The sequence below is a fragment of the Notechis scutatus genome, chromosome 1, assembly GCF_049901735.1.
Source record: "Notechis scutatus isolate UNSWTSFEM ecotype Mainland chromosome 1, rNotScu1.2, whole genome shotgun sequence".
NCBI lineage: Eukaryota > Metazoa > Chordata > Lepidosauria > Squamata > Elapidae > Notechis > Notechis scutatus.
In genome coordinates, this window is record NC_142009.1 from 161,560,772 (window position 1) to 161,575,715 (window position 14,944).

General features: G+C 34.5%; 1 protein-coding gene across 1 annotated transcript; it reads right to left on the bottom strand.

Annotated features, from left to right (window-relative positions):
* Positions 1-517: 517 nt before the first annotated feature.
* POFUT2 (protein O-fucosyltransferase 2) lies at positions 518-14,873 on the bottom strand. The gene is made up of 9 exons (XM_026679035.2): positions 14,678-14,873; positions 12,231-12,481; positions 11,554-11,698; positions 10,127-10,234; positions 8,700-8,766; positions 7,432-7,557; positions 4,716-4,896; positions 1,760-1,883; positions 518-1,387 (listed from the first exon to the last, which is right to left on the bottom strand). The coding sequence occupies exons 1-9, from the start codon at positions 14,827-14,829 to the stop codon at positions 1,234-1,236; spliced, it is 1,308 nt and encodes a 435-aa protein (XP_026534820.1). The 5' UTR covers positions 14,830-14,873; the 3' UTR covers positions 518-1,233.
* Between the last annotated feature and the right edge of the window lie 71 nt (positions 14,874-14,944).

Below are 14,944 nucleotides of genomic sequence, written 5' to 3' on the forward strand. Positions count from 1 at the left end.
AAGATTGCTATTTTACTCCCAACAGTAAAAATTTGTGTCACTTAGGATTGAACTGTTGGGTTGTTGGTATTTTTTGAGCTTATTTCCCTATACTGATATTAGTTTACCTAATAGTAAAAAGTCTTCAGAAGTAAAATATTTTAGAAATACAATACAGATTAAAAAACCCCAAAATCCAGATAAGGAATGTCTACAAGCTCATTTTGCTTTAACTCTAATACCACAGTTGACTTGTTATACCTTGCCCATTTCTTTTTTATGTTTGTGCTAAATTATAAAGAATGCCAAGATTACTAGAAAATGGATGCAGATAACTGCAATTGATATGAAAAGGTATAATCTTATTTTTATAATATCAGCTAAGACACCTACCTTATCCAACAATGTATCTTTTTATACAAAGGTAAAACAATTCTGTTACTCATAATAAACTGGTAAGTTTACATTTGATTTTCTGAGACAAATATGGATAGCAAGGCATAGTTTAGTAAACTAACTTGAGGAAAAAGATGACATGAATGAAAGAGACCAATTTAGACCAATTTAATATTTCTCATATAATCAACTTCACTAGGACATTCAACCTCTGTTTAGCCACATACACTTTGTACCTTCTTCTCAGTTCACAGATAAAATGGAATTGCAAGTTCTTACACACTTCATTTAGTTATATCTAACATACTTTGTATTTGTAAACAAAATTAATTCCAGCAAAACCCTTTTAGAAACAATTTAATTGCTTTAGAACATATTATCTGATTAGATTTAAATTGGTGACATCCATGTGACTTCTCAGAAGAGTTAAAACTAGAAATTGTATGAATCCTTGAAGTATTTTTTCCTTTGAGCAAAGCCATGACTGATTTTGGCTATTTTGCAAAGTGTTCAGGGATTTGTAGTTCCAAAGGTTCAGCTCAGCCAAGCTGCCATGCCATTTGAGGGCTTTTAATGGTCATTTTTGCTGGGTCTCCTGGTAAAGCAAAGTAGTGGATTAAGTGAACTGGTCCAACTTGAAGGTTTGGTTAGAGGACTGAACATCTTGGGGCTTTTTTTAATTACAACCATAATACCGACCACTGTAAATAGTTTAAGAAATAAACTACCGTAGCACCATTCACATTTATCACCAAAAACAGTGAAAAAGGGAAACATTTAAAATCAATTTCTTTCCACAAAAATAATTGTTTAATTTCTTTGGTGAAGTGGCAGCTGTAGTTCCACTGATTGAATATATTAATATTCAATTTTCCAGTGAGTTGGCTGTTCACAGGTTTTCTCATCATCTCCACAAAATCTGTTGTAAGTTGTTTTGGGATCAAATCCCAGAATTTCTCTTTCTTCATGAATGCGGAAAGAAAATGTTGAGACTGAGGTTCCTATAAAATATCTGTGAAGAGAAAATATCAGTGGATTAAAAAAACCATATTCCTAAATTTTTTGCTATCAGTTTTCTATCATCCATTATTCATTTATTTGTAAAATTTATTGGCCACCCATTTTATCTCAAGGTAACTCCATTAATGCTATGGGAATAATAAAATGATTCAGTCTTGCCAAATATATACATGTATTAGATTTATCCACACACCCATCAATACAAAATAATAAAGTGACCATGATAAAAAAATAAAGCAAATACACCAAATCCAAGCATTACAACCAAGTGTGTGAATTCCTACTTCAAATGCTCTCTGAAAAGTTTCATTTTGAATAGGAGAGAGGGAGGAAGGGAGAGAGAGAGAGATTGAGAGAGAGATACCTGGCATGTGCACATATCCATTGGTCAATAATTGCTATTCCTCCATCTTTGTAGAGATCCATTTCCTCCCAAGTAGGTTCAAATCTCACCATCTCTGGAAGAAGTGCTTTTAATTGTTCAACCTCTGAAAAAATACACTCAATCAACACTCTTCAAGTGGCAAATTTCATCTTACCCAACATATTAAAACAAAACCATCTTTTTTGCCTATTTAAAGATTTTAATCAAAGGAAAGCAATGCAGCAAAGTTCTGTAAAAATACTTTTCTTTTTCTGCTTTTTCATTGTATAATGTATACTTTTCTCTTCATTTTCTTTCTTTTAAAATGCTTTTTAAAATTTATATTGCGAAAGCCTGGAACCTTTCAATCAATGAAGATCTACGGATATATCAAAGTTGGACCGTTGCAACAAAAGGCTAATAATGTACTCATGGAAGAATATTTGAACATCAGTGTCTAAATGTTGTCTTAACAAAATGTGTGAGTTCTGCTTCTTGAATTAGTTTTGAACCAAAAGGGAAGCAAAATGTGATCATATGGTACAGATAGTCCTCAACTTATTATCAGTTGCTTAGCAGCCATTCAAAGTTATGATGGATCTCCCAAAGCTACTTATGACTCAGTTTCAAACTTATGGTAGATGTAGTGCCCCTGCAGTGATGTGCACAAAATTTAGGTGGTTTCGGTCTTATGACTGACCTCAGGAATGTGGTACTGGCCTCCACATATCTCCCTCCCATCCTGCCCCACCAAGTCTCCACAGGGTCCCTCACACTGGTGCAAAATTGGAGAAGGGCATCATAAAGAAGTTGTTCTATTGGCTTGGCTTCAAATACTCCTAATCTCAGTATCTCCATGACTTCTACACAGAATAGGTAGGAGTGGATGGCATGTTTTCTAATGGAAGAAACTGAAATATTCATATCTTTGAATGATATTAAAACAAAAATTGACAATCTCAGATTGTGGAAGAAAGTAATTCAAGAACTACAAAAAGAAAAAGAAGGATGTAAGTTATCAGAACTAACATATAGCAGTTGTTTCTCCTAATTCAAACACAAATGTTTCAAGAATTTTACAACCTTCACGGGTGGCATTTCAAACAGCAATGAACCAGCTGAATGAAAAGAGGTGGTTGCAGCAAAAATGATTATATAGTCATTGCATGCAAAACTAAACAAGCCATTTAAATTTGCTGCCAAAATTTGGACTCTAATTTAGCTTTTTTCCTAGTCATCTCTTCACAAGATGAATTTCATTTACATTTACAAGCTCCTCTTTGCCACTCATATTGATAAATATGAGGATGTATTTCTCACAAATTATTCCAAAAGAATTAACAGAATCTTTCATGGCAGTGAACCCATGTCTTTCTTAAATAAATAAATAAAATCAAACAAGACTAGGTAGAGCAGGGGTGTCAAACTCTTGGCCCGTGGGCCAAATGCGTCATGTACTGGCCCTGCCCCCGCCCAGTTTAGCGAAGGGGAAAAAAGTCCCAATATGTTATATGATGCCGCCATGACGCCACAAGTTTGATGAGTCACAACTGAAGAAGGCTGCAATTTATCAAGTGTAAGACATAAAGAAAAGCACCAATGCATTTTTAAATACCTTCAATAGCTAAAACAATTGGAGTGTGCATAAAACAAAGCACAGCTGCTAGCAGCATATTTCCTCACTGTTAACTCTGGGTATCATTATCATTTTAGCCACAGTCTATCCACTTTAGGATAAAGGCCACTTCCGCATGTTTCCAACCAATGTTTCCTGAGCTTTCTTTTGCCAATCGCCAATATCCATAACTGTGGTTATAAATACTACAAATACCCTCATTTATTTGAGGTTTTCATATACTTTGATAGAAATCAGCTCTTGCCAACAGTTTGGTGTTTTCTCTCTCTTTATTTTTGAGAATGAAGAGACTATTATTCCAATCTATACTCTACTTGGAGGATATGCTGGGTTAAACCGTATGTACAGGACTGCTACAGAACTTGTCAACTGTTCTTGTGGAGAATTTACAGTCAAATATTTTCAGAAGAATCAGTGAAGTCTTTTAAACTAGAGTACATAAGATAGGACTTATGCTTTAGGCCACATTCTCTAATTTTTCTATTATAGAAAATGCAGGATAGCAAAGATACTTCTCCCTCCTAAAATATACAGATTGAATCAATAATATTTTTCTGGCCAAGATCTCTTAAGACAAAAGGTCCCATATGAACCTGTGATGAAAAAGAGAAAACATGAAAGCAGTACAATTCCAGTTCTGCAAAGCTGTTATGATTAAGAAATCTTTCCTTTTTTTGATGCTTAGTATGTTTGATTGAAGGTCTATTATATAATTTTATTCTTCCAGAATCATGGGAAAGATATTTCAAGAACTTAAAACAGCAAGGTTGATACTGCTAGCAATTTATCCAATGATCTGACAGACCTACTTGGATTGGTGGAATTTGCCAAAGTAGTGGATTTGATTGGCTAACTGAAACTGGAGGTGGCACTTGGATGTGACCTGATTCCACTGGATATAATAAAGAGAAACATGGACCGATGGCTTTTATATCAGCAACTCTCTTTACAGTTATTGATCAGATTGGGCAAATTCACATAGATTGGAATGTTGCAATTACAATACTTATCTATTTAAGAAAAGCAATAGAAAAGGTCCTTCAAATTATAAGCCAATGTTTGTTCAGAACCATCAGTAAGTTTTATGCCTCATACTTGCAATGGAAGATTCACAACAGTTGGAGCAGGATAAGCTCTTGGTCGAAAAGAACTCTGGTATGGTAGTCTCTAAAACATTTCAAATATATCTTGTAAAATATTTTGTCCAGCAATGATTTTACCTTTGGCATAGATTCATGTGTGCAGTATAATGCTAAATGAACATTTTGTTTGTAACAGAATCAAGAATATTTTGCTAATTAGAGAAAAAAGAATACATACCCTGCATGATGGCATCAGTAGCTACAAAAACCTTCTCCAGCTTGTACAACTTCAGGAGGTTGTGGATTTTCTTAACAGCTCCCTGAATGCTGGGCACATCACTTCTGTGACCCCAGATGAAGTCTTTTCGTCTGAGATGCACACCAAGATATGGGCCACCAGTGGCTGTGCCCAATTTTACCTAGCACATAAGAACCAGTACATGCTGAAACTGAAATAAAATGGCATTGATTCAGTAAGAATATATCTCTACTCTTTTAACATATTTTCTTTAACACTGCTTAAGGATAAATTTGATATATTTAGTAAATGTCTATTTGATAAAACTTTCAATATTCATAAATTATTAATGTACATACTAGGTTTATATACAAATTTTTAACAATAGCTTCAACTAGGGAACTCTGTATATTGCTCCCAAACATATAAATATACATATTTAATAGAGAAATCCTTTATAAAGGATTGCATCTACTTAGTCCCATGTATACATAATATATGTATATTATTTATTATGTAAACCACTTTCAATTGTAAGGGTAATGTAAAAATGTCACAATCAATTGCTAGTAAGAAACAGCAAGTGATATTGCTGTTCACTCTTCAGCAATGTAGGCACTTCTACCCAGCTATATATACTCTTATCAGTTAAGTGTGGTTGGGATGTGTTCAGATATATGCTGTTTTTCATATACAGTCTTCAATGGTAACAGGCCTAAATATATTGCCTTTGATAGAAGAATGATTCCTTCAGCAGATGTGTGGATTTCCAGAGCTGAAAGCCATAAGATTTTGCAATAATTCTGCACTGGAATCCAGCAATATGTGCCACATTACTCAAAGTTAAGAAAATCATATCAACAGAGTGATATCTTTTGAATCAAGGCTGTCTATCTGATTTCTTGTAAGCATTATATGAACACTTCTCGCAAGTATCTATCCGGCGTGGTCTTCTTTTTTTGCTTCCATAGATAATCCTAGTCTTGCATTGCATGGTCTTCTGAATAAGGGTGCATTCTAACACTGCAGATTAATCTTCGTCCAATTTCTTAATTCATAACCAAATGAAAAATCTAGAGAAACTTGGCCACTGAAAAATATGGTAGAGAGACTCTTCTAAAAGGATTCTACTTACATATTCACAAAATTGTATTACTTTCTTGAGGAAAATAGAAAAATGGTACTTAATCTTCGCAGAGAATGAGAAAATTATGGCACTTTTGTGTTCTAGTTTTGAATTCTAGTTTTGATTGCTGCCTTTATTTAATCTTGCTTGTGCCAAACTAATCTCCTTCCATCAGACAGAAGAAGCATTCAGTCTCTCTCTCTCTCTTTTACCATAAATATTTTTAAACAATATAGTTTTTAAGCATCTATTATTGGATAAACTTCATTTCAGAAGTTTAAAACGTTATTAAATAATAAAATGCTTTCTACTTTCCTTGTTGTAATTATAACTGCCACAGAACTGATAGCAGTCTGTTAACATGTCCTTAAGACACATCCTTTTCTAATAAACAAGTAAATAAAGAACTCAAACAGTAGAATTCCTTCTTGAACTATTTTTCTGACAAGAGCATAAATATTCAAAAGAAAAGGAATCACCTATAATGAACTTCTAGAATTAAAGATTTAAATGAAATACACAGCAGCCTAGCAATTTATACTCTGTTTCAAAAGAAGAAAAGTGTATTTGGTTATCATAAACAGACATATTAAAGCCTACATTTATTTAGTTTAGGACAAGAGTGGGAGGAGTGTGCAGCCTTTGATGACTGGGATTAACGTTTTTTTTAAATAATTGCAGGTCACTTGTAGGCAATGATGCTGCATGAGACAGTGATTTTCTGTCCCCACCACTGGGATAAGGAGGAGTATATTTTAAAAGTCTATTTTAAAGTTTGTGCAACAATTTTGGTACACTTATCATTTCAAAATGATAGGAAAGCATGCCACGAATGTTTGGTCATTACAGTTGGAAAACTCAGAGCACCTGAAGTTGCCCTGACTGTTCATCGCATACTGCTAATTGTAACATTCACTTTCAGGGAAAGTGCATGTCTTCAACAATAGGAACAATGTTTTGGTAAATAACACATTTATGTTGAGTCATTGCTATTTTTTTCATCGTATATTACTCATATATTACTCATAAATCCTAACTCCAAACATCAATAGAAAATCAAATAAGGTATATGATTATTGAGGGTATAAATAAAACCATTGGACTTATTCCCTTTTCATTATTGAAAAAATAAGTAAATGTTTTACCACTGTACATGGTGAGTTTTGCTGCTCTTGAATTGCTAAGGGTCAGTTTTCAAGTTGTAGGTGATTCAGGATAGAAACGAGCCATGAGGTTAATCCATGAGCCGCTCCTTTTCTCCTTTTAATTATAATTCCTGTCAGAATTTTATTATGATTTTTAAATTATGTTTGACTTAATTATCTCTTTTGAAATGTCTATTCCATTATATCACTGAAATGGGGCAAGATCCTTCCATAGAAATATAAGCAGTACTGAGAAAATTTGGAGCAAGTACAAGAAATATTTAATATACTCTTCATCCATAAAACATTAATCCAGTGCTCACTTTCTATATCTTACAGTTTAAGTGATCTACCTGAATTTTAGTGACCAGTGAACATAAAAAAATGAAGGCTTGCAAAATTGTTAAATTCAAAATCAATCTGTACATTACTTAAATTACATTACTTTCATATTTCTCCAATCTTCAGAGTACCATGTTCTGTCCTTTTCATCAGAAGAATTTAAATATTTAGCTCTAAACATGTCTCCCACCACACGGAGGTGTTTGGCAAACACCATACTTCGCCGAGTCTGTTTGACATAAAAATGTTATTGAGAACTAGTTTATTTATTTCAGCATAATTACAAAGGTCTCCTAGAATATACAAAATTATAGGAAAATGAAATGAAAGAAATAATTGTTTTATCAGTAAGGCTGATAGAGTGTTAGTTTCTGAACTGTTTTTTTTTTTAAAGAATAGTGGTTTCTTGTTAAATCATGGGTGATCAAACTTTTGATTTGCCTGGGCTACACCAAGTGAATAGGAATTATCCTGAGCTTTATATAAAATATGTAATATAATTATTGTATATAAATCACATAATGTTAAAAGTTTACAACCTGTCCAGTTCCATGTGGCCCTTAGATCACGAGTTAGACAGGCCTGTGTTAAATTGCAGTTCATTACATTAGCAATTACAAATAAATACATTAATCTAAGAACAATTTAAACCACAAGCTTGCAGTGGGACATGTTTGGATAAATTAGAAGTTCTAACAATTGATGAAGAAAAAAGATCTCCTTTCAGTGGAAACACTTCAATTTTTATGGGAATGCTTAAAGGAATTCAACTGAAAAAAGCAGAAAAATTCAGGTGTAGTACATATCTTCTGATTATACAAAACAAGGTTCTAATAAGCAATAGCAATAGTATTTAGACTTATAGCACTGCATAGTGCTTTACAGTATTCTGAACTGTTTACAGTGCCAGCTGATTGCTCTCAACAATCTGGGTCTTCATTTTACCAACCCTGGAAGGCTGAGTTAACCTTGAGCCTGTCAGGGTCGAACTCCAGCCTGTGGGCAGAGTTAGCCTGCAATACTGCATTCTAACTACTGAGCCACCACGGCTCTTGTAACACAAATGAAAGATGCACTGAATGCAGAATACTACAGGCATTTTCTTAAATGGATTTTCATTACAGATATTCCCCAAATCCCTTAAAGCAATGGGTGCATTTTGAATTTTGAAATTTTATGTGCTATAGAATAAAATAAAATAATTACAACTGAGATATGGTTAATTATAAGCAGTTGCTAAGGCTAATGCATAGCTAATCATAGAATGGGAGTATTTGGTTCTCATAAATAAAAAATAATATTTAACAGATTGTTTATTAAAATAACTATCGATTATTATGCAGATAATATAAATAAAATTGTTATTCTCACATTCCAGTAGTCTTTGCCACCATAATGATCATGAAGAAGATGTTCAGCTCTGTCTAACATCACTGACCTATTAAAATGAGACAACGAAGTAAGGTAAAAATACATTAAGGCAGTTTTCCTCTGTGAGCTCCACAAGTATTTACTATGTACCCATAGCAGTTTCTTAATAACAGTATGGAAGTAGATTTATTTTTCCTTTTGGGGGATCTTTTTTTAACTTTTCAATCTAGCCTATAGCCCTGTTACTTCCTGCTCTCCTATCTAAATTAAAACCAGGCTGAATTTCAAACTGTTTTAAACTTAAACTTTAACCTTAAAGTTGACTTACTTAACTTCAAACTGATAAGGTCTTTCACTAAATTTGAAATATTTACACCTTCTACTAACCAGAACACTCTTGCTAACTTACTTATTAACTAACTTGCTTAACTTTTTAAGATCTCAACAAAAATATATTACAATAAATATAAATTTCAAAACTATTAAAAAACAGGACTGCATACATCTATATTATCCTTGTCATTATCTTTATCTGGGAAAACAAGTTTTGAATGAAGTTACTTTAAATAGGCTTACATAATGTGTCCAAAATCTGGAACCCATGACTCCTGAGTGAATGATATACATGGCAATACCACTTACTTTAATATAATGTATTTCTTAGATCTGAAACCCTCCAGATGATACATTTCCAAACACCCATTGCTTTAAGCCAGTATACTTAACAGTATAGAATGGTTGGCTTCAGAACTCATTCTGATCATAGGCTGTCCATCCTGTCTAGTGTCCAATCCACTGATGAAAAATTTTATTTAGGATCATTTGAAGCTAAATTTGAAGAATAATTACCCAAGTCGAACAAGCATTTTAACTATATGGTAAAGTTTCAACTTTACCATATAGCTAAATAGTATCATTTCTATTTTATCATATAGCTACATTCAACTGCTCTAAGAAAAACTATTTCTGATATTAACTAAAATTTAAAATTTCAACAATACCCTTTTTGTCATCGTTAATGGAATTACAAATGGGATTCAAGTTTTGTTGCAGAATATAAAGTGCTCTTCATAAGTGCTCCAGAATTTGTGGGTGCTTCAACATTGGAAGTTTTTAAGAAGAGACTGCACAACCATTTGTCTGAAATCTGAGTAAGGAGGCTGGACTAGAAGACCTCCAAGGTCCCTTTTAACTCTGTTATTCTGTTATAACCATAAGAAAGATTCACAAATCCAAAACATGCTCCCCAGCCTCAATTTCCAATTTATATTATTTTCCCTTTACAATAGTTGTAAATTGGGATAATAAATACTCTCAATATTAGTAAGTTTGATGCATGAGAAAACATAAAATTCCCTACTTTCTTCTTCTAAGCTAAAATGATATGGCAAATATGTGGAATAAAAAAATAATTCAGGAAGTCTCACCTGCTGGATGAATTTAAAAGCAAAGGGGCTACAACAGAAGCAGAACCTTGGACAGATAAACAAACCACTTTAAGGCCCCGAGTTTCTTCATAACCCCAGAACCACCCCCTATAAAAACAAGAAGAGTTAATAGTTTCATGAATACAAAGTAATAATAAATCTGAAATAAATCTTGATAATAACTCAATATAAGTTGATAACTCAATAGTAACTTGTTAAAATGTTATGGCATGAAGTAAAACATTCAGTGAAAATTGTAGTATAAAGTACTACTTTAATATTTTCTTAAAATAAAAAGTTTAAAAATTCTTTAATAATGGATTACAATAAATCAGTTGAAGAGAATAGTGAGTATGGGTAAAAACAAACAAAACTGCATTACAAGTTAGTTAAAAGGAAAAATACTTTATGAGCTTTAAACAAAGTTTAAAACAGCAAAAAGCAGGAAAGTCTAATTCCACTTTTTAAAAAATTACTATTCATTTTCTGAAAACAGTACAAATTTGAATCCTCTGAGGAGAAGTTGGTTCCTATTTTTAGGAAGCATAGTACAGGAACCACGTTTATTTTATATTCTTCTTTGGTTTTGCATATCTTCCCCTGTCCACCAATTCCCTGACTTTTTATAGATAAAACTGCTATCTACTTCACATGGATTTCCCCCCCCCCATTTTTTCTAATTCATTAAGGCAATTAAATGAAAGATGACCACACTGAAGAAAGAACACTGTTTATTAAAAACAGTCAAATTTAAGTAATTAACTAGTGTCATTTCATTTTGTTTTCTGATATGATCATGGCAGAAAAACTGTTTTGGCTTCCAAATGGACAAAATGGAGTAGTAGAAGACCAGATGATAGGAGAAAAAGAAGGCTGCAATTTGTGGAACATGGATGCTCAATAGGAGAGTCTGTAAGTTGGGATGACATTTTATCTTTTCAGTTTTTGGAATGAATTTTGAAAAGCTGTATTAAGTCTGTTTTAAGGCTAATAGTTTCACGTTTCATATAACAAAATAACAGGGAATTGTTTTCACAATTAAATTACCACATGAAATTAAGAGTGCTGTTGTTGTTGGTGGTCCCTGAACATTTTGGGGACAATAAATAGACCTGGAATGTCATACTACTGATCTTTGATTTGGATTGTGAATTGCTTAGGAACAGACTTGACAAATTATAAAAATCTGTAAACTGCTGCAACCATTGGCTATCAACAGGGAGTTATTACCTAGATAATATATCTCCTATACAACACTGTTTCCATTTATCTATTAATATAAGAAGATGAGGACTTTTAACACCCCAATAGCCTACATCCATCCCTTCCTGTTGCTCTTCTTGTTCTGTTACTTTCCTCCTCCCCAGAAAATATGGTTGGAAATCATTTTTCATAGAGACTGTTAATAACTATAAAGATTAATATACCTGTAGTATTTATCTTTGTCTGTTGAATACATATGCTGGTCAATGCATGGTCTCTTATCAATCTTCTCCTCCCATGTACCCTCTTTCCATCCTTCAGCATAGTTTTGCAGGACATATATCTCATCAATAAAAGGACCACCTGACTCTAACAATTCAACATAAATCAGTACACAAATATAAGCATATATCTTGTTACAGATAATAGATGTACAATCATAATCAAGGCATTGTAGCCAGTAGATACAAAGTACACCACTGATTGTAAAGTAGTTATCTTATACTTTTTGGAACGGACGTTTGAATAGAAGAATTTGAAATGGAGTCTATGTATGTTTAAGGGGAGATCCAAATAACTTACATCAGAAAGAAAATTCCAAAGCATTTGAAAAGTTAATATAATTGTATTCTCTCTCTCTCTCCACACGTCATGTAACAAGCCTGTAACCACTAAATTCATGAACTTTACCTGCAATCATAGTGCTTTTCAACAGTGCAAATAGATACCAAAAGTTTTAAATGGGGAATGCATATGATTGTACAGAAAGTTAAAAGATGTGCATATAAATTAAATACAGAAATAGTATCTTAATACAGCTCACCTATCTTAATGCATAGAAAAAGCCAGATGAAACTATACTAAGGTTTCATATCATTGGTTCTTCTAAAGCATATGTTACCTGCAAGAAATTGTTCATATTCAATAACATGTATGTTTTTATTGAGGCTTGTCACATCAAAAAACTTGGACCAAGGAATTTGGACTTGATGAATTTTAGGAGTTTGCCAATGATAAAGACGTCCCCATGGAGGCAGAACCAACACCCATGCTTCAGTCTTCAATAATGTCTTTAGAAGAGATGCAATTCGTATGAATACATCTCTACGTAGGTTGAAACCTTCAGGTGGATTAACATCATACAAAAGATACCTAGAGAAAATAAATATTACAAATAAACTATTATTAAACCATGATTTATAAACATTTCAATTTTAAAGAAGAGAAAAAGCAAAGCAACTATATTTTGGAATGATTATGACTTCAGACATTTGCAAAAGAATGGCTGAATATAGTGACATGCTGCTTTGACATTCTATGATGGCTTCTCTTAATGTAACATCAACTGTATGATATAAAAATAAATCTCCATTGTTATATATAAAAACCACTGCATTTCTTTTTATGCTTTCATGCTTTTTTTCTTCTTAATGCTAAGAAAGCTCCCAATAAATAATGTTTGTGTATACTGGAAGGGTTGTCATTGTCTGGGTATGCTTTGGTGTAGAGATATTTTGCACTAAGACAAGCTAATTAAGTCTATGTCTCCTATCCTTGTCTATAATCTGTATAAAAACAATTGTCTTTTCAGTCATTCAGAATCTCACTCTTTGACTGTTTAGTAATCGTAACTACCGGTGTGGTATTGAGATATATACCCCCCCACACATACATGCCGAAACATTGCTACAACTTTAAAAGCACAACTATAATGACGTGGGAAAATACCCGAACAAAGCTGAATGCCATACATGTAAGTACCCGCGAAAACTTAAGAAAACATATATATGTATGTGTGTGTGTGTGTGTGTGTGTGTGTGTATGTATGTATGTGTATATATATATATAGTAAATATCTTATACTGCAAGTAATGACATGCTATTTTCACTACTGAATGAAACATTGTTCCTGTATTTACTTATCCTATACTCATCAAACAATTTAAGAGCCCCTTCTTAAATATAACATGCTAAAAGTCCTTTCTCATTTACTGTTTTATCCAGTTATTCTACAATATCTTGTCCTTGGGATTATACTAGGGAAGAGTCCAAGAAATAGCTTGTATTTTTTCTTCCCACCCCATCCCCTCAAATCCTGCTACCTCCTCTGATTACAACTTTACAGAAAAGTGCTGGTTCAAAACTAGTAGGTATCCTATTACTCTCAATAAGCTTGGCTTTCATGAGTATTTAAGTCTCTCTGTGCTCCCTGAGCTTGGTTATTTGCTTCCAGACATTCTTACCCAAACAGATAAACAGCAATATTGAACTGAGTGTGGGATTTGTCATCTTTATGTGCATGCAGTTCTATCTCTGTAAGTTTCAGTGGAGATGTTCATTACAAGCTATTGCATACTAACTGTAACCACCTCCTTTACGTGTGCACTGTGTGTCTATATCATATAAGATAAGAATTGTTAATACAGGTAGTTGTCGAGTTATAACAGTTCATTTAGTGTCCATTCAAAGTTATAATGGCACTGAAAAAAGTGAGTTATGGCCTTTTTCACACTTACAACCATTGTAGCATCCCCATAGTCACATGATCACAATGCAGATGCTTGGCAACTAACTCATATTTATGACTGTTGCAATAATCACCAAGGTCCTGTGATCGATCACCTTTTGTATACTTCTGGTAAGTCAATGGGGAAGCCAGATTCAATTAACAACTATGTTACTAATTTAACAACTGCAGTGATTCACTTATCAACTATGACAAGAAAAGTCACAAAATGGGGCAAAATTCACTTAAGAAATGTCTCATTTAGCAACAGAAAATTTGGGCTCAATCGTGGTCATAAGTTGAGGACTACCTGTACTTCTTGGGAGACACTTTTAAGTTAGCTGTTATGCATACAAACACCTCCAACCCCAACTATTATTGGAAGAGGCAATTCTGAGGACAGGATGAGGTGGTGGAAAGCAGCTGAGTTTCTTTAAAATTTCCTCAATAGACTAACATTAAACAAAACAGTCCAAATCAGACTTTTGAAGAGGCTGTTAAAAGTCTCCCTCATTGGGGAAATGGTCAAGAGCCAGAGAAGAAAAAGGCTGAGCGGGGGAACCCGATCAGACCCTGAGGAATTCAAGCCACCAGGCAGGGCAAGGAGCCACAACGCGGAGCTCTCGCATCCCCATAAACCGACGCAGGGGTCTTTTGGGAGCGCTCCTTCGAGCTTCTTCACTGCAAAAAAGGAAGAGGCCGAAGAACGCGGGCTAGGCTCCCTCAGTGGCAGGGGGTGATCTCCTAGGCCCCTTCGCCTCCGCGACCCGTCAGTCAAGGAAGCGCGGGGGGGGGGCTGCAAACGCGCCCCTCGGGCCCGGCGCTTGCGCTGCTTCTCTCACCGTCTGAAAGGCGCCGCCACGGCAGCGGCGGGCAGGGAGGAGGCGCTGTGGCCCGCCTGGAAGGCTTCGAAGGGCGCCTGGGCGGCGGCGAGAACCAAAAAAACCAGGACGGGAGACAGACGGAGAAACCCCCAGCTCCAGCGTAGCGCCATCTGCGGCTTCTGCTACCGAGAGAAGGGGCGGGCTTAGTTGGGCTGGAGGCGGGCAGAGGAGAAAGTCCGATGCAAAACCTGGCTTGAATTTTGGAAGACGAGGCTGTTGTGCTTG

Coding starts and splice junctions, on each gene's coding strand:
- POFUT2 (XM_026679035.2), bottom strand. CDS start 14,829: ATGGCGCTACGCTGGAGCTGGGGGTTTCTCCGTCTGTCTCCCGTCCTG. Junction 10,235..11,553: donor GACAAAGATAAATACTACAG/GTATATTAATCT, acceptor TTGTTTTTATAG/GGGGTGGTTCTGGGGTTATG. Junction 1,884..4,715: donor TACTGATGCCATCATGCAGG/GTATGTATTCTT, acceptor GTATTTTTTCAG/AGGTTGAACAATTAAAAGCA.